Raw genomic sequence first — 20,315 nt, 5'->3', positions numbered from 1 at the left:
TCAGGGCCTCTAGGAGCATTCCGGTGCATTGCTGCTGCAGGGCATCATATTTGGGCAATTTCTTTGGACACAGGTTAAGATATCAGAAACCACCAAATAAAGTTTCTCCCCTTCCCATCCCCTCTTTCCCCTCCCACTCCCCCTTGCTGCCTGGGCTGCTGGATTTCCAGGAGGGGGAGGGGAATTGCTCGCATGCACATCAGTGAGCTCTACCCAAGTGGGATGCATTGTCCCCTTTAAGAAGAAGCTAGAGGTCCACAAGGAAGGGGGACTGCTAAAAATATCATCCTATGCTGTGGGAGTAATTGACAAGCATGCTGCGCCTTGGAGCAGGCGGAGTGGTTGAGTCCCTGCTGCTGCTACTGCCTCAGTCACTGCAGTGAATGTGCTGCAGTCACCCCACCCCCAGTCTTTTCAGGCTGCCCATGCTGCAGCCGGATCCAGCAGGCATGCTCACCTTCTTCCTAGTGTCTGGTGGCTCCATCTGGCTGTTTATGGGTAAGTGCTTCTCTAGCTCTCGCCATTCCTCCTTGGCATTGCCTTTTCAATCCCTTTCTTGGTATTTACTACTGTTCCCTCCCCCAGTTCTGTATTATTTTTCATCCTCTCCTTTTTAATAGAATCAGAATTAGGCTGCATGAATGTTACGTCAGCAGAGGGGTTGCTGCTCCGGTCCAGCAAGAGAGAAATGACAGCTCCGGACCTTTACAAATTAGGCCCTTTATGCAATGACCTCTGTGCATTTGTCTTTACTCTGTTTCGGCTACTCAGCACATTCATTTCTTCTCTCTACCCTTCCCCCTCCCACAGCAGTACCGTAAGGTTATTTCAGATACCTTTAGAGAGAAAAGAGGCAGAGAGAAACATGCCGTTAAAAGCTGCGATGGTTTAATCCATAGATGAATATTTAATATTCTGCTGCGTACACATAATCTGAAAACTGCAGTGAAATATTAATGCAGCTTGATAAAGTAATTATAGCTGTGGGCTCTATTGAAAAGATTACATAATTCCTCTCCTCTGATCTCGCTGACTTATTCAACTAAGTCCATCCTATGTAATTTTGTTCAGATAAGGCTTTTTCTCCGTATTATGTGTGTATGTGTCATGGAGGTGGGTACATATCTATATAGGTAGATATCTAGAGAGAATGTATGCCATATTGCTTTGTTTGAATGAGCGATGACTTAAAGAGTGTTTGATCAGGACAGAAGAATTACTGCATTCGTGTAATAGGTGTTCGTCTCTTTGGTACTTAAAGGCTCGGTTTTAAATGGTTGTAATCTGCTGCATAGATTCAATATTGAGTACTTCAAATGTTGGGGTGCGAGGGGTGGGGTGGGGAAGAAGATTCTTCTAAGAAAAGGTAACTTCTAATATTTGTGCTTTATTTTTCTTACTAATAATATACTTTTCTCTAGACAAATACAAGTCATCCATAAGGAAGAAATGCAAAGAGGGAATGGTTTTAAAATGTAGCCTCTCTCTGCAGCATTGGGTTAGATGTTCAAGCAAAAGGCACCAGAGCGGCATAGCGTGCAGTAGTTGTTAGTGCTCATATTTACTCTGCTTCTATGGTTTCATTTTAGGAAAGGGAATATTTTAATGCCGAAACAAGTGAGTGCCTAATATCACTAGCCTAAATTTTGCTCTCATATATATATATTGGCTACTGCCATTTTAATTAGTGAGTTTGCATCTGCTTATACCAGGGCCCTTAACCTGCTCCCATTGAAGTCAATGGCAAAACTGGCCCAGTGCTGAATTTGGCCCAGTGGAAATTGCATTTGCGTATCCGAAGGCAGAATTTGGCACGGTGGCTTCAGGTAAATATATAAGGCCATGCTAGGGCTGCACTTGTTTCCTAGGCCCAAAGACTGCCCTGAGTTACACTCCTGAATTCACTGGCGTAGAACAAAATTTGGCCTGTGCGGTGAAAGCACATGCTATGCAAGCATCTCCACCCTGTTCTCCGCATCATCTCATGTATTGATCAGAAACTGGGGGTTGTGCTCCACTGGTTTGGGTATTTATTTTGCTCAGTGCAGGCTCGTGTCCAAATGCATTTCACTTGTGAGCCGTTGGATTTGAGCCTGTGTCCCTGGAGGCAAAAGGCTGCTGCCTGACTCACTATGCCTTGTAATCCCCGGCCTATTTTACTTTACCATGTGTAGGTTGATTTTTATCCAACATTTTGACCTCAAATGAGTATGTGCCTTTGAAAGGATGAGGCAGTTTTGTTGCCCCTTCGCTGATACCGCTACGGAGAAGTAGCAGAAGTGGAAATTCATAGGAATCACTAGTAAACTCATTTGTTGAAAACGTATGTAACTACAGATGGAAAAATAGGTATAAGTGTCTGAACTGCATCAACCATAGTGGCTTAGCACGGCACAGCTGCACCATTGCTTGCTGTTCTGTAATTCATATACTCATTTTTGTAGCGTGGATCCACCCTCTAGGGCACGTCTTCACTACCCGCCGGATCGGCGGGTAGCAATCGATCTATTGGGGATCGACTTATCGCGTCTAGTGAAGACGCGATAAAATCGATCCCTGATGGCTCTGCCGTCGACTCTGGAAATCCACCGCAGCAAGAGGCGGAAGTGGAGTCGATGGCGGCGCGGCCGCGATCGACTTGCTGCCGTCCTCACAGCCAGGTAAGTCGACCTAAAATACGCAACTTCAGCTATGCTATTCACGTAGCTGAAGTTGCGTATCTTAGGTCGACTCCTCCCCCCCCAACCCCGTAGTGTAGACCAAGCCTAAGACACCACTTTCAGAAAAAGGCAGGATTAGCAGCTGTGCTGATTTACATAAAATCCTGCCTGTTCCCATCCATTGCAGCCCAAAGCAAATGCTTAAATTTATTTCACTTAAGACTTCCAATCCGATAAGAATTGTCACCACTTGGTTAGGACTAATCTGCTGAGCTCCGTAGGCTTTTTAATCTATAATGTTAAACTTCTAAGAACAATTGTACGAATGAAGCAAAGTTAAAGCTCTTTTAAATACTGGAGAAAGTGAGCCAAGAAAAAAAAAGCAATGTTATTTTTACAAATGGTTTCCTATAATTAGTACAAGCTTTCCATTGTCTTAATGGCTTTTCTAGCCATAGTATTCCCACTGTAAGAGAAGTGTTGTAAATAGATACTTGACAATTCCCCATATTACTCCAAAATAAAACATGTGCTCATCTGAAGAGGTTTTCACTTTAACAACAGGGACAGTGGTTAGGGCTATCCTGTCAACATCTTATTCCCACATTCAGCTGTAGTGGGCCTTCTGCTGATTGTTGTATACAAGGTATATGATTCTGAAAAACCTATGCCCCCTCCTCTTTCCCCCCCCCCATTTAAGTGGTCTCTGTTTATCAATTTTATTCCTGCAGATGTTTCCATGTCTTAATTAATAACTCAGCAGCTAAGGACATTCAGTTACCTTCCCCTTTAGCATATACTGCTATAACTTCCCCCCCCTTAAAGTATGATGTCTCACACACCTTTCTATAATAGCCCATCAAAAAAAGAGGTGTGCACATAAAATCAAACTAACAGGAAGAAACACCTGTGCTGCTTGTGACCACATGGAGATCTGGTATCCAATGTTTATGTGTTGAGCAATGGCTAGTTCAGGGCCTGATCCTGCAAGCCCTGACTCATGTGAGTAGTTCTTCATGGCCTCATTGGAGTCAGTTTTATAATAGCTGTATTAAGTTTCTTTCAGGCTCAGCATATTCTGACGTTTGCTGGATGCTAAAACTTCATGCTAGTTCCCACTTGGGGGAGATCTATTCTGTAACATAGAACGGTGGAAGCCCAGAAACCTCTTTTTGTAGTCAGCCATGTTTACTCAACCAGCCCTTGTCTATTTCGCCACACAGCAGCAACACATAGTACAGGTCTGGGTCTTTACCCTGCCCTATAAAGTGACAGTATGGACCCCACACCTGTGCTGGTGTCCATGCTGGTGGATTGCATGACAAGATCTTAATACAGGTGGCTCTCTACCAACGAGATTAACAAAAGCTGCTGGGCCTGAACCTCTGTCCAGTGCCAACAAGATCTTCCTGAGCTCCTACCAGGCATAACTATCAACTCCTCTCTGAGAGTCCTCTCCCATAGGCAGGGCAGCATCTCTGATTTGTTTTTGTGTTTAAAAGGCTCATTTAAGGTGGATAACTCTGAGTTCTAGTGTATTTTTTCCTAAAAAAAAAAAAGATAAATTAAGTCAGAATGAGTTTAATAAAAAAGACTATCACAGATAAGTGAATAATAGTAACTGGGGGTACGTATGGGGGAGCCTAAAGATTACAAGATTGTGCCTTTTTCAGCCCATTGTGTTGATGTCATTTACGGTTAGGCAGCAAGAAAGCGCTCAGTGCTGTACAAGACCGAAATTAAGGGCAGTACCTGACTCGGAGGAGTTCACTGTCAGAAAGACAGATGCATAAATCCAGACATTCTGACAGACTCTGAGGAAATGCTGATTCTTCCGTAACAGCAAAATCTTAAGTCATATTTGGGTAGTGAAAGCCTTTGCTTAATGTGGGTTAGTGTCCAGGGGCATCTTGGAAATAAATCTAGAGTGTGGTGGCACTGGGTCATTCCATGCCTAGAAGAAGTCACAAAGATGAGAGTGGGAGAAGGAACCCAAAGGGATTGCAAGCTTGGCATCAAGGATAGAGAGAAGGGGGGATAAAGGGCTCATAAGAATTTAGATTGGTTTTGTAGGCCCAAGTGGGTTATGTAGGGCCTTGAAAGCGAGGATAAAGAATTGACATGCTAATTTTATTATTTGTGTTTTGAATGGTACCGTGAGATTTGAGGAAACCAGGTAGGAGGAAAATAAATCAATGAGAATAGCCAGAGCTTGGACACATGTTTTAGTTGTTGGGTTGGTGGGGAAGGGGCTACCCTGCCAGAATACCTTGGGGGTGATGGTCAATCATTCACCATTATTGGGTCACAACTTCCTCTAAAAAATGGTAGCACGTGTACTCTCTCCATACCGGCCCAGTTTGGTGAGCCATTGCAGAATGGGGATAAGTCCATGTCCCTACCCCCTTTGAAGAATTTAGCATTATAGTATTATATTCTCTGCTCCTTGGGAGTCACTGAGCACAAGGACTGGGATTATGGCTAGCCCCTGTGCAGGGGCACAAGATACAAGGAATTCTTCCTGTGGCTTGTCCCTCTCTCCCAAAGCCAGCCACAAGATGTCCTAAAATATTTTTCAGTTCTTATCTGCAAAGGAGTCAGAAGGTTAATGCTGCAATTAAGCTCTGTAGCACAGTTTGGAAATCGCCCTGCTTACCAGAATAGAGTAGCTTGTGGGGATGAATCATGAAGACTCCTTAAAGCTTAGTCCCCTGGTTAAGAAATATTTTCTGATATACCTTTGGGATTGAAGCTTGGTGGACCACCTGGGGTTGTTCAGATTAAGTGATGAAATGATACCTTGCGTGATCACTTCGGTCGGCAATTTTTTTTAAACTTATGCTGCTTTTTAGAAAAAACTCTTGTCATTTGTTCCTCAACAGTCTGCCTAGTTGGCTGCTGTGGCGCTTGGGCCTTCAGTCTCCTGGGGTTAGATTCACAAAGGGACTTGGGCATTGCCATGGTCAGTGTTGCAACACCTAACTCTAGGCACCTACCACACCACTGGGATTCACAAAGCCTGAGCTAGGGAAAGTTGAGGGGAGATAGGTCCGAAGAATGGGATTCACAAAAGCCAGCATGCAAGGTTGCTCCCCATCTAAGATAGCCAATGGTAGATGCCCAGAAGAGGGGTGTATCCTAAGTCCCGCCCCGTGAGGGAGTTTGACACCTAAATCCAAGATGGAGGGTGGTGCCTGCCTCTGCTTGGGATTCTCAGCTGTGAAATCCTCTCTTGGAGATAGGCACCTAAGGCATTTCTTGCAACAATCCAATGGGGTGGGGGGAGGACCTCCCTTATCACTTTTAGCCCAGTGCGAGGGTACTCGCTGGCTTGTGGGAGACCTCCCCCCGTTCATGTCCCCCCTTTATTGGATGATAGGGGATATGAACAGATCTCTGCCATTTCACAGGTCAGTGTCCAAACCACAGCGCTAATGGAGGAACGCCTTGAACAGGTGAGACTGAGGGAGCCCCACATCAGAATATCCCTTAGCCCTGTTCAAATCCCTTCTCCCTCTCAGGCAGAGCAGGCTCTTGAACTGGGGATCTCCCGCATCCCAGGTGAGTACCCTAACCATTGGGCTAAAAGATGCAATGGAGGTCATCCCCCGCCCCCGCATGGGTATTTTGTGTGGATATAGGCATACTCCGACATCCCTACTGGATAGGCCCTGCTGGTGAGTTAGGCAAAGGAACACCTATCGTCCCCCGGTTCGTGAATCATACTGTGGCTTAGACATCCAGACAGCTAGAGTGAGGCAGCACTGCTCATGCCCAGAGGCTAAAACTTAGGCACATAGGGAACTTTCGCTGCAAAAACTTAGGTGCTAAGTGAGGTTGGGGACCTACAGCATTTGGTAGCAGCTGAGTGGGGCTTTTGTGAATACCAGTGGTGTCTAAATCAGAGACTTCGCCTATTGAAGTGGCAGTTAGGTGCCTAAACCATTTGTGAATCTACCCCTGGGATCCTCAACAGCCTGCAGGATGATGAGTGATTTCTGCACACAGGATAGTGTATCTGCTTCTGGTCTAAGAGGGGAAGAATTGCTCATGCGTGAGATTCCACCCCAAGACGGGGAAGAACAAGAAGCCCGAAACGTGAGGTGGATGCTCTCCGAGAGACCAGCACAGGAAAAGAGGTACAGTTTGCCCCATAACTGTGATACCGCCTTTTTTGCTGGCACTCTTCACTTTGGAACAAGCCTCACGTGAGCCATCTCCCGCACACTGAACTAATAACTTGCTCTACTCTCAGCAAACATCTCCCATCCCATCCGCCCTGCATGGAACTTCCTGTGGTTTCTGGAGCTGGGTGGAGAAAGGGAATTCTGTCTGGCAGAGGATTCCGATATTTCACAATTTGGTGGTGTTCTGATCAGCATAACCCTCCCCCTCCCAATTTCAAAATTCTCCATGAAAGGGAGTGGAGCCTTGTTCTGGGGCAGCATACTTTCCTTGGCTCCAGGGAATGCCTGCGTGGTGGGATGCTGAGGAGCTGGAGTCTGAAAGCCTGGGCCACTGAGGAGCGCCTGAGAACCAGGGCTCCAGGTTCTTGGCTCCCTATCATCCTACAAAACAGACTGCTGCTGGAAATACAGAGCCACACTGGCTGACCTGTTTTGAGACTGTCCCAAGATACAATCCTTTTGGCTTGAAGTAGGCAGGAGGACTAATATGATAATGGATACCTCCTTAAAAAGTACTTCCCAGAACTGTGTTTTGGGATCTATCCCATCATTTGGGAAACTCACGGGAAGCTTGGTCCTCTAGAGCAGAGCTTGTAGCCAAACGACTCATATTGCTTAGCTGGAATATCAGACTGGCTCCAGAGACAGAAGCTGCTCAGCTTGACGGACCTAGAGAACAGGTGAGACAGGGTGGGTGAGGTAATGCATGTATGGGACCAACTTCTGTGGGTGAGAGAGACAAGCTTTCAAGCTAACTCAGAGCTCTTCTTCAGGTCTTGAAAACGGACTCAGAACAAGTCACATTTCACAGAAGAGGGACCTTAAACAAATTTGAAAAGATTTGGTGTAACTTTTTAGAAACCTTTGATTAACTCCATCCCACTCCTTTACTTTTTTGTTCTTTTTGCTATTCTCTCCTTATTTTGGGGGAGGGGAGGATGTTTTAAAAAAAATAAGATTATGATTTAGAGGAATACAAAACAAACCCCCTTAGTGCTATTTGCCTGTACTCCAATATTCTCTCCTATCAGGTGCGGGGTTTATGTCACAAATCCTCTCTTGGCACTGCAGGGCAAACAGTAATGACAATCAGGGCCGGATTTGTGGACCCAATGCCAAACATATTAGTGGGCCTCCATGGGGCATTTGAGCATGGCGTGGGGGAGCGAGGAGCCAGCCAGAGGCAATGGGGCACTGGGGCATGGTATGGCCCACCTCTGCCCAGCCCAGTGCAAGGGCAATGTTTAGAAACCAGCAGTCGCTAGACACACATTGGCCCACCCGGCCCTGTGCGGCCAGCGTGCCCCTTCCCCTCGGGGATGGGCCCATGCCACGCCACACAGCCTCCCCGCCCAACATCCCCTGACTCCCTATGTCAGCGCCCCCGGACCTGCTATGCCCAGCGTCCCTCCAGACCCCCCACCACAAATGCTCAGTGCCCTGCACACCAGCACCCCGCCTAGCACCCCCTGACACAACTGCCAAGCACCCCACACAGAATAATCCACTCCCTAGTGCCCAAACACATACAGATCTCCCCTACTACCCATTACCCAATGCCCTTCCCCACAGCCCCACCACCACAGCTACACAGCACTCCACGCAGACCCCTCACTGCCCAGCACCCCAACACACACAGACCTTGCCCAGCACCCCTCCAGCAGACCCCCCACTGCCTAGCATCCCCAAACACACAAATCTCCCCCCCTGCCCATCATCCCCCCACCCTCTCACAGCCCAGCACCCCCCACAGACGCTCCCAGAGACCCCCACCCCCACCCCCTGCCTCCCGGCCGCACTCATCAGTAAGGCTGTGAGTTGGTCATGGAGGTCACAGAAGTCACAGATTCCAGGCAGCCCGTGGGCCAGCCGCACTCACCGCTGCTGGGGCAGTCTCGGGCCACAGCATCCCCCTCCCACAGCAGCAACAGGAGTTTGGGTGTGGGTGGGCCTGGGGATTGGGGCGTGGGAGGGGATGAGGGCTCTGGGCAGCACTTACCTTGGGGGGCTCCCCGGAAGCAGTGACATGTCCCTCCCTCAGCTCATAGGCAGAGGCCACATGCGGCCTCCGCTGGCAGGTACCTCCCCTGCAGATCCCATTGACCGCTGTTCCCTGCCAATGGGAGCTGCAGAGCTGGTGCTTGAGGCGGAGGCAGCGTGCGGAGCCATCTGGCCGTGCCTCCACCAGGAGCTGAGGGAGGAACACATATCGCCATTTCTGGGGAGTCATGTGGAGCTGGGTTATGGTAGGGAGCCTGCCAGCCCTGCCAACCTCCGCTCCAAGCACCAGCGGGGGTCCCAGGCCACGCGCCACCGCCCGCCCCCCCAGAGCACCCACAATGCCCCCCGGGGCCACTCCCCCCCAAGATTTAGTTGGGGTATATAGTACAAGTCATGGACAGGTCACGGGCCATGACTTTTTGTTTACTGTCCTTGACCTGTCCATGACTTACTAAAAATACCCATCACTGAAACAGCCTTACTCATCAGCCCTGCTGAGCAAGCACAGAGCAGGGAAACCCCCACCCAGCACAGTGCTAGGGGGCAGGACAGCTGAAGCTTGGGAGCAGAGAGCGGCCCCATCTCCCGGAGCCCCACCCAGCCCTACCCAACTGCTGCTGGCGCCTGCGGTGGAGGAGGAGTTTCCTTGCAGAAGCTGGTGGGGGGGGGGACAGCCCCCAACTTCCCCAGCCCACCACTTCCACAGAGTGGCAGGAAGAGGTGGGTCCTGTCCCCAGGGAGCCCGAAGCAGACGTTCAGGTCACTGGTCCGGAGCGACAGCGGCTGAGGGCTCCTCTCCGCCCTGGCAGTGACAGGCAGCCGGCTGGCCACCAGCCAAGAGGAGTGAGCAGGAGCCAGTGAGCGGAGCCAGGGGGCAGAGAGAAGCCCTGCAGACCGGAGCGAGTGGTAGGTGTGGAGGGGGGATGGAGAGGAGCCAGTGGCTTGGGGCGCAGCACAACTGGAGTGGGCCGGGCTGGGGCCCCTTTTGAATGTGGGCCCGGTGCCATGGTGCCACTGTAAACCCGCTACTGATGACAGTTGCACTTGTATCATTTAAGGTAGCAAAGATGACTGTAGAATGGATACCGGATAGGGGCAGAGGGGTTGGGTAAAGCTGCTCCATTTTTTTATAGAGTCGTCATTCACAGTAAAACCACATTTCAGACGTTGATGTGTGAGCAAGCAGTTTACAACATCTTCACGTGAAATGGCTATATCAGACAATTCATCAGAAAAACCTCATTTAGTTGGGAAACAAAACACACAGAAACATTCTCTTAGATATTTTCTCTGTCACACGCGATGCGTGAAGGTCACATGGGGTCATAGATTTTAAGGCCACAAGGGACAATAGGTTATCTAGTCTGACCTTCTGTCTCTCACAGGCAATTACATTTCACCCAGTCACCCCTGTATCAAGTCCAATAATGTATGTTTGATGAAATCATACCCTCCAGAAAGGCTTCCAGTCTAGATCTGAAGATACCAAGAGAAAGAGAACCCAGCGCTTGGTAGTTTTTTCAATGCCGAATAACCATCACTGTTAAAAAAAAAAAAAAAAAAAAAAAAATTGCCTAATTTTGAATTTGAATTTGTGTGGTTTGAGCTTCTTGCTATTGGTTCTAGTTATTCCTGGATTAGCCTCCCAAAGCACTTAAGCGCTTTAGAAAAACTGACCCATAGTGAATAAAAATGTAATAAACCTAGGTTTCAGAGTAGCAGCCGTGTTAGTCTGTATCCACAAAAAGAACAGGAGTACTTGTGGCACCTTAGAGACTAACAAATTTATTAGAGCATAAGCTTTCGTGGACTACAGCCCACTTCTTCAGATGCATATATATAGTCCACGAAAGCTTATGCTCTAATAAATTTGTTAGTCTCTAAGGTGCCACAAGTACTCCTGTTCTTTTTGCGTAATAAACCTAGGTTGCTCATGGACCATCTATAGTCCAATATGTATTGAAATTATTAGGTAACTTTTGAGTAATGAGCAACAAGGAGTCCTCTGGCACCTTATAGACTAACGGATGTATTGGAGCATAAGCTTTCGTGGGTGAATACCCACTTCATCAGACGCATGTTAGTCCAATACATCTGTTAGTCTATAAGGTGCCACAGGACTCTTTGTTGCTTTTTACAGATCCAGACTAACATGGCTACCCCTCTGATATTTTGAGTAATGAGTGCATTTGGGTTAATTAGATGGTTCTCCATGGAAAAATTGGAAAGCAGAAAAAAGGGTTAATATCACTGTATGCCTCACTTGCTTTAGATTATTTAGCTGTCTCTGTATGTAAGCCATTGGTCTGAATGAACTCTCTCCAGTCGTCTATTGACCTGGGGGAAAAGACTGCATAAGCAGACAGTTTTTGCATAAACACACCTAATCTGCCTACGGTGATCAATTGGCATATCTGCTTTACCAAGGTGATCAATTTTGGCTGTTTTGGGTTAAAATTCTCTTAAGTCTCGGATGCTGGGGTAATGAAATGTAGTTACCCTTACTGCATGACTAAACTGGTTCTAGGACCTAACTGAAGGGTCGCCTAACTGAGGGGTAGTAAAGTAAATCTAAGCGAAGGTCAGAGGGGGTGGGATAGATAAGGGCTCTGTTTTAAGGCTCCTAGATGCTATTTGACCCTTCCCCTCCAGTGTTTAAAGATAGGGCTGGTTAGATTCAGTTAAGAGTCCTTGTGTTTTCTTAGTGACTACTAGGGTTGAAAGCACTGATAGACGGGTCAAGGGGGCTGAATCTTAGGCCCCGTGAGGCGACAGTGTGCTGGTGAAAGACACTGTAAAGGAGGCATCCGAAGAAGTGGGCTGTAGTCCACGAAAGCTTATGTTCTAATAAATTTGTTAGTCTCTAAGGTGCCACAAGTACTCCTGTTCTTTTTGCAGATACAGACTAACACGGCTGCTACTCTGAAACCTGTAAAGGAGGCAGCAGCAGTAGTGAGGTTCTCCACTACCCACTGAAATCACTAAGAACTGGGCTAGGTGGTGGAACCTCAGAACACAGCATCACAGCTAGAGGCAGCATGGTGAGAGATGTAGCAGCAGCATCAGAGGTGCCCCTCCCTTCCCAGCAAATCCTAGAGGTGTGGTTACAAATAGCTGGGCTAGTGGTTGTGGCGCTGTAGGTCTGGACCAGACCAAGGATAAAGCAGCGGTGATAGCAGCAGGCAGCAGTGAGCAAAGGCCATGGCAAGCAGCAGAAGAGACGGCAATGACCGCGTTGAAAAGCAACAGAACCAACAGGAGGACAGCAGCAGTAGTGGAGGCAGCACTCGCTCACCTCCCCATCCCCAGGGGCTAGAGGTGAACCCACCTGAACGCACCTTTAGCCTCTGGGCCTTCACTGACCTGGAACAGCAACCCGTAAGTGGGGTGCAGCAGAGGGAAAAGGGGAGTGGCATGTGAAAGGGGCAGTCGTCCGTTGGACTTTCACACCACGAAGTGGGAAACTGAGGGAAAGGACACTGCACTGTGGGGTTGGTGTTTACTTATTGATTTCATACTTTTCAGTCATTGCCACTGTGATTTCCCAACTTAATTCTTTGTACCTCCCTCCTTAAGGAAAGTTTTCTGTTGGTATACACATACTCAGTGCTTGCGAGAGGGGAAATATTACTGCCAGAAGTGGTGTTTAATTTTCCCTCATTTCTGGGTGGGGGCTTGAGCCGGCTTTGTTTTGTAATTTTAAGAGGACCCCCTGGATATAGAAGCTGGCCCTTGATGCTGCCCACGTCACCAGGCGGAAGGGTTACATTCTGGCGGGCTCGTCCGGGATCCTGGGTCAGCACCCCTCCCTAGCACATCTTGAGTAAACCATTAATTTGGGAAAGCAATTTTGCTATATATGGAGGAAATTACAATTTGTATAAAGGCTATACCCATGTCGGAGCAGTGGTGCGAGAGGATGAATATTGACCCTAAGAAATGCCTTCTAGTAACAGAGGCAGCTCAGGCATTTGATGAGGGTTCTATTAAATCTGCTTTACAGGCAGCCACAGAATGCTTAAGCAAGTGCAGAGTGTGTGGCCGCATGTTTATGAGCAAGATGTGCAGGACTGTGCGAGCTGCCAGTGGTCCTGGAACCCTCACAAGTTCCAAGTGAGATAAGCAGTGGGTGGACGGCCAGTGGAAATCAGTAGCCTCTGGGAGCCAGCCCTCACCGCCTCCTGCATCTGATGAAGAGTTTTAAAGAAAATGTTCCCTTCTTAGGAAAAGACTCTGGCTGATATGTTGGGTTTGTTGGGCCTTAACCCAGCACAGGGCCGGCTGTAGGCACCAGCGCTCCAAGCATGTGCTTGGGGCGGCACTTTCCAAGGGGCGGCACTCCGGAGGTGAGCTGCAGCAGTGGGGGGCATGGGGAGGGCCACAGGAAGTAACCCTGGGCGGGCAGAGGAACCGCTCCTGCCCCCCACCCCCAGCCCACCTCCACTCCACTGCCGCCTGCTCCCCCGAGCGTGCCGCCACTCCGCAAGCCTGGGAGGGAGAGGAAATGTGGCATGTCCGGGGGAGGAGGCAGGGCCGGGGATTTGGGGAAGGGGTTGGAATGGGGCGGGGAAGGGGCAGAGTTGGGGCGGGGCACGGGAACATTTTTTTGCCTGGGGTGACAAAAAACTTGGAGCCGGCCCTGACCCAGCAGCCCCAATCCTGAGGGCTGCAGCCTCTTCTGATGTGTTGGCCTCGGTTCTGGGACAAGCGTTAGAAAATGTTGCGCAGCCCCATCCCAGTGTTGTCAAGCCCCTGTTGCAAATTAAGGTTATTCTCTGGGGCTGGAAGGATCATCTGAGGAAGAAACTTTGTGAAAGATCCAAGGTGTTCTCCCTGCATATGTGGGAGGTGCCGATTTCTCAACTGATCTGATGGATGTTTGAATGTTTTTGTCCCTCCTATTGATATTACAAATCTGTTCAGGTAATGAAAAGAGGGGAAGAGATTAGGAGACAGATGGTAAACTGAATTAACTGAATACCACTGAAAGCCCAGAGCTGACTTGGGCTCATGCCAGGAACACAGAAGTACAACCGTGTAACCGTAAAAGTATTATAATTGATTATTAATCCTCCCCTTCCAAGCCCTGCATCACAAGCTTTAAACCATTCTTCATACTAGTGAGCAGCTGTATGATGCCGCTGAGAGAGCCTCTGCAGCAAACAGCGTCATCTCTCCCCTTTCTCGATGCTTTGCTGAAACCAACACCCGTGACTTGCCGCTGACTAGAGCTGAGCCCAGGCAGGACTTGGGGGATGCTGGTAGGTAGAGGGAAGCTCTTTGAAGAATTTGCCTTCTTTATAGCATGCCCCACCATCAAGAGCCTCTGTCTTCACAATGGTAAATCAGTCTTTGGATGCACAAATACCTTGTCAGCAGAAAAGTTCCTCTTCATTTTCTGTGACTGGCCAGGAGATTGCTCCCCATCCTATCAGACACAGGCCCAGCCATGGCGAGCCATGCAGATCAATAGGCTTGATTATTGCAATTAATTGGGCCCTATCCTGGCACCCGCTGCAGCCTCTCTGAGCCTGTCCCTGGGTGCAATGCAACTCAAAGGTAGCTTAAGTGGCCACCTGAGGATTCCCCCAGCATAGGTATAGGGTGGCACTGTGTCACCCCTGTCCACCCAGCCCCAGTGTAGGGAGTGTCGCTGGCAGAGAGGGGTGTGTCCAAAGTACCTCTACTTTCTGACAATCCTCAGCTGCCAGAATGGCCCAAGTTAGACCAGCCTCGAGCAGTCCTATTTTAACTTACACAAGAGGCCGAACTGACCCCATCTAGCCCTGGTATTCATTAAGCAGAGTTCTGCCACCCCCGAGGATCTAGCCTGTTGTATTTGGGATTGAAGCCACAAAACCCTGCAAAAGCTCCTGTCATAACTAGAAAGGGAAGGGTAACAACCCTCCTGTATACAATACTATAAAATCCCTCCTGGCCAGAGGCACCAAAATCCTCTTACCTGTAAAGGGTTAAGAAGCTCAGGTAACCTGGCTGACACCTGACCCAAAAGTCCAATAAGGGGACAAGATACTTTCAAATCTTGGGCGGGGGGTAGAGACGGGAGGGAGATGCTTTTGTTTGTGTGCTCTTTGTTTTTGGGTGTGTTTGCTCTTAGGACTAAGAGGGACCGGACATCAATCCATGTTCTCCAAATCTTTCTGAACAAGTCTCTCATATTTTCAAACTTGTAAGTAACAGCCAGGCAAGGCGTATTAGTTTTATCTTTGTTTTCTCAACTTGTAAATGTTCCTTTTCCTAGAGGGTTTACCTCTATTTGCTGTAACTTTGAACCTAGGGCTAGAGGGGGTTCCTCTGGGTTCTTTGAATCTGATTACTCTGTAAAGTTATTTTCCATCCTGATTTTACAGAGATGATTTTTACCTTTTCTTTTAATAAATTCTTCCTTTAAGAACCTAATTGATTGTTCATTGTTTTAAGATCCAAGGGTTTGGATCTGTGTTCACCTTGTGGAAAATGCAGCAGTTCATTTGCAGCACAGGGTGAGCGAACTTATCATCCTGCTGCTCTGCTCTCTGCACTAGCTCCTCATTGCATACGGAGTCCAGATCAAGATTTCTGTCCTGTTATTCAGAGCTCTTGGTGGGATCGGGCCTGAGGTAACCTCTTCCTCTGCAGCCGTGACGACACACAACACCTGTGTTCCACCGGAGCTGTGACATTAGAACACTCGGGGGAGATTTGAGTGCATCTGTACCTAGGCTATGGAACTCACTCCTGAAGGACAAGAATCACTATGGACCTCATCACATTCACAACTCAATCTACACGTCACCTCTTTAACTTAGCTTCCTTCAGTACTCTCTTCAAACAGTCAGTCAGCTCACCTGCATACTCACTCACCCACACACACCAACAAGCAAACAGACAAAAACCCACACTCTTTCTCCTGCAGGTTAGGAAGGTAAGAGAAAAAAGAGACAAGAGGGTACTGTTGTTTTAGTTTTTAAATGCGTTGTGGTGCACGGGATCCATGTAAGTAACTCACTAGATCATTCCATCAGTACTATTCCAGCTCTCATGCTATTGTGAGAGGCTGAAGCAGTTTGGACCAGTCTGCTCCTGGCGCTATCTATGCAATGACTTCAGGTGCTAACACATGTGCTAACACATTTTTAACTGCTACGCCAGCTAGACACTTTAGAAAAGTATTTGTTGATGTCTTTATTCAAAATTCAGCACCTCACCCCATCAGTTACTATGGGGGAAGCTCACAATAAACATCTATGAGATATCCCACACAGAAGGTCCTACAACAAAACCAGGGAAGATTAGACACAAAGGCCGTATTTTTAAAGGTATTTAGGACCTAATGAGATTTTCAAAAGCACCTAGGCATCCAAAACTCATTGATCTGAATGGGAGTTAGGCACCTAGGTGCATTTGAAAATCCCACTAGGTGCCTAAATACTAGGGCTATCAAGTGATTAAAAAATTAATTGTGATTAATCATGCCGTTAATAATAGAATACCATTTATATAAATATTTTTGGATGTTTTCCACATTTTTAAATATATAAATTTAAATTACAACACAGAATACAAAGCGCACAGTACTCACTTTATATTTATTTTTATTATAAATATTTGCACTGTAAAAACAAAAGAAATAGTATTTTTCAATTCACCCAATAGAAGCAGTCTAGTGCAATCTCTTTATCATTAAAGTTGAACTTACAAATGTAGAATTATGTTCAAAAAATAACTGCATTCAAAAATAAAACAATGTAAAACTTTAGAGCCTACAAGTCCACTCAATCCTACTTCTTGTTCAGCCAGTTGTTCAGACAGACAGGTTTGTTTCCATTTGCAGGAGATAATTCTGCCCGCTTCTTGTTTACAGCACCTGAAAGTGAGAACAGGCGTTTGCATGCTACTGTTCTAGTCAGCATTGCAAGATATTTACGTGGCAGATGCGCTAAAGATTCGTATGTCCATTCATGCTTCAACCACCATTCCAGAGGACATGCGTCCATGCTGATGCTCGATAATGATCCAAAGCAGTGCAGACCGACGCATGTTCATTTTCATCATCTGAGTCAGATGCCACCAGCAGAAGGTTGATTTTCTTTTTTAGTGGTTCAGGTTCTGTAATTACCACATCGGGGTATTGCTCTTTTAAGACTTCTGAAAGCATGCTCCTCACCCCGTCCCAGTCAGATTTTGGAAGGCACTTCAGATTCTTAAAACTTGGGTCGAATGTTGTAGCTATCTTTAGAAATCTCATATTGGTACCTTCTTTGCGTTTTGTCAAATCTGCAGTGACAATGTTCTTAAAATGAACAACATGCTGGCTCATCATCCGAGACGGCTATAACATGAAATATATAACAGAGTGTGAGTAAAACACATAGCAGGAGACATACAATTCTCCCCTAAGGGGTTCAGTCACAAATTGAATTAACGCATTATTTTTTTAACAAGCGTCATTGGCATGGAAGCATGTCCTCTGGAATGGTGGCCAAAGCATGACGGGGCATACAAATGTTTAGCATATCTGGCACATATATACCTTGCAATGCTGGCTACAAAAGTGCCATGCAAATGCCTGTTCTTACTTTCAGATGACATTATAATTAAGAAGGGAAGAGCATTATCTCCCGTAAATGTAAACAAACTTGTTTCTCTTAGCAATTGGCTGAACAAGAAGTAGGACTGAGTGGACCTGTAGGCTCTAAATTTTACATTGTTTTGTTTTTGTGTGCAGTTATGTAACAAAAAAATTGAAATTTGTAAGTTGTGCTTCAACGATAAAGAGATTGGACTACGGTACTTGTATGAGGTGAATTGAAAAATACTATTTATTTTGTTCTATCATTTTTACAGTTCAAATATTTATAATAAAAATAATATAAAGTGAGCACCGCACACTTTGTATTCTGTGTTGTAAATGAAATCAATATAGTTGAAAATGTAGAAAAACGTGCAAAATATTTAATAAATTACAATTGGTATTCTATTGTTTAACAGTGCAATTAAACCTGCAATTAATCACGATTAATTTATTTAATCGTGATTAATTTTTTTGAGTTAATCACGAGTTAACTGCAATTAATTGACAGCCCTACTAAATACCTTTAAAAATATGGCCAGATAGTCCTAAAACGTCTACAGTAGAAAAAAACAAAGAAAATATTTTTAAATCTTTCATATTATTAATTATTTCATCAAAAAGAAGAAAAAAGGAAATAAGCCCAATTTTCCTTTGCATGTCAACTTAAAAATTCCTCCTCTCCTACAGAATGGAAGTATCATTTCTGCAAGAACTTCTTGTTATTCAAAGGGATTCAGCACGCAGCAAGGGAAATCCCCAGTCAGGGAGAGGTGATTTTAAAGTTCTAGGACTGGATGTGATGGATTGCATTGTAAGGAAAATTGAGGTTCTCAGGATTTCTGCTTGCTCGCCTACCTGGTTCTGGTGGGATAGACATAATATTTCACAAATGTCATGTCTGAATTGTGACAGAGAGTCCATGTTCAAAAATATTATATTTCAAAAGTAATGTGGTAATACAATGAAGTAACTGGGTGAAATTCTGGTCCACAGAAGTTCCTGGGAGTTTTGCCATTGACTTCACTGGGAACAAAATTTTACTCAGTGATTTTTCCTGATATCTTAAGTCTTAACTGATTAGTTTCCATGAGGAACAATGGGCTCAAGTCATTTGTGGAAGAAGCAGAGAAAAAAAAGCAGCGGCTCTGTGAGGAACTGAGTGGCTCAGAGGATTGATAATTGCAGACAGAACCCTTGACTTTTGGGTTCCCATTTGAGAGCTGTATACAATGGCCAATGTGAAATGAGGTGACAGTCTTAGCCCAGTTCCTAGTGGCGAGGCACCCACAACAACCACCAATCTGAAATTTCATGGTGTTGTAATTGTTGTAGGGGTCCTTACCCAAAAAAGGAGTTGTGTGTTGGGGGGGAGAGGGAGGGAGAGAGTCATGTTACTGTGGCCCTTACTTCCCGTGGGTGCTCCAGTCCTGGAGCAGCCATGGAGTTGGTTCCTATGGCCACCCTTACTTCTGCACTGTCTTCAGAGCTGGCGGCTGTAGAGCAGTGGCTGTCGGCCAGATGCCCAGCTCTGAAGGCAGTGCCCCACCATCAGCAGCGCAGAAGTAAGGGCAGCAGTAACGCGACTACACACACACACACACACACACACACACACACACACACCTCATTTTTGGATCAGGACCCCTAGAATTATAACACCGTGAAATTTCAGATTTAAATAGCTGAAATCATGAAATTTATGATTTTTTAAATCCTATGACCGTGAAATTGACCAAAATGGAATGTGAATATGGTAGGGCCCTAGCAATTGACCAAGGAGGAGAGGTCAAGGTGGTGATGCACCACCTTTCCCTCCCAAAACAATCCTGGAGGCAAATGAGGACCACACAGGTCCTCAGTGCAACTTGTAGTAGTCTCAGGGCTGCTCTGCTGTGTGCTGGCTGGTAAGGATCCCTTGGGGAGTCTCTGGCAATGCTAATGGCCTTTTCCCTCAAGAAATAACCACTCAGCTCACACAGACACTAGAAATGCTGAAAAGACTTTCTGGTCAGAGGCAAGATTTCCAAACTAGGACTGGGAATGGCAGCTCTCCGCTCAGTGCACTCTACCCCACAGTACCAAACTATTGCAAATGTCTCAAGGCAATGGCATGAGTTAGAATAGTAAAACAGTATCCCATTTGGAGTAATATTTTTAGTCTACTGTGTTATTTCATTTAGGTTTTTACTGGTGCCATCTGAGATTCTTGACACTTGAGTTGTTTTCTGAATGATGGACTAGTTACCATCTGGGTTTGCTTTGAGAATTTATAATTACACTAAATATTCATTTTATTTCTTCCTCCAGTTCTGGCTAAAGATATTGCTATTCTTTTATTATTATTTGGGGTTATTGTTTATTGTATTTTTGTTTATTTAGGCTCAGTCTTGCAAATGACTCCACGTGGGCAGGATTAAAGCCATGTTTATTTTGACTTCTGAAACAAAAAGCCATTTGTTCTATGCTGCCAGCAATTACTTAAAATCCCCTACAAAATTATGCAGTACAAGAAAATACCCGCAAATTAGGCTAACCCCAAAAATAGCAAAATCCAGCTGTAATCCAATAATTAAATAGATAAACCAGTACCCAGTCTGCCTCCTTATTGTAGATTTTTAATATCTTCCAGTTACTTCCAATATTTGTATCTGATGCTATACACAATGTATTGAGTAAGAAACTCAGAATTAAAATAACTTATTTTGAAGCTAGAGGGCAGTCTTTCTAAATTAGGACTGGTTTCCTTAAGTCCTCCTGACCGACTGCATCAGCAAAGTTTGAATGAGAGTATTCATTGCCGCAATTTGGCCTCCTGGGGTGGGATTTTACAAAAGCACCTAAGGACGGATGTATATACAAATTGGTACTGAAATAACTAAATCAATTTTAATT

At 46.1% G+C, this 20,315-nt stretch overlaps 1 protein-coding gene across 4 annotated transcripts in view; it reads left to right on the top strand.

Moving 5' to 3' along the window:
• Positions 1-278: 278 nt before the first annotated feature.
• The window catches only part of ACSL6 (acyl-CoA synthetase long chain family member 6), a 111,917-nt gene continuing 91,880 nt past the window's right edge, over positions 279-20,315 (top strand). For 2 of the 4 annotated variants that reach the window (XM_034778593.1, XM_034778592.1), the window contains exon 1: positions 281-498. In XM_034778593.1, the coding sequence (XP_034634484.1) occupies positions 384-498 (115 nt within the window). In that variant the 5' untranslated portion in view covers positions 281-383. Of the gene's footprint in view, positions 499-20,315 lie in introns of all 4 variants that reach the window. The other 2 variants (XM_034778589.1, XM_034778594.1) reach the window with 2 other exon arrangements.

This window comes from Trachemys scripta, chromosome 8 (genome assembly GCF_013100865.1).
Source record: "Trachemys scripta elegans isolate TJP31775 chromosome 8, CAS_Tse_1.0, whole genome shotgun sequence".
NCBI lineage: Eukaryota > Metazoa > Chordata > Testudines > Emydidae > Trachemys > Trachemys scripta.
Note: the sequence above shows the minus strand (reverse complement) of the source record. Positions and strands in the feature narration are given on the sequence as shown.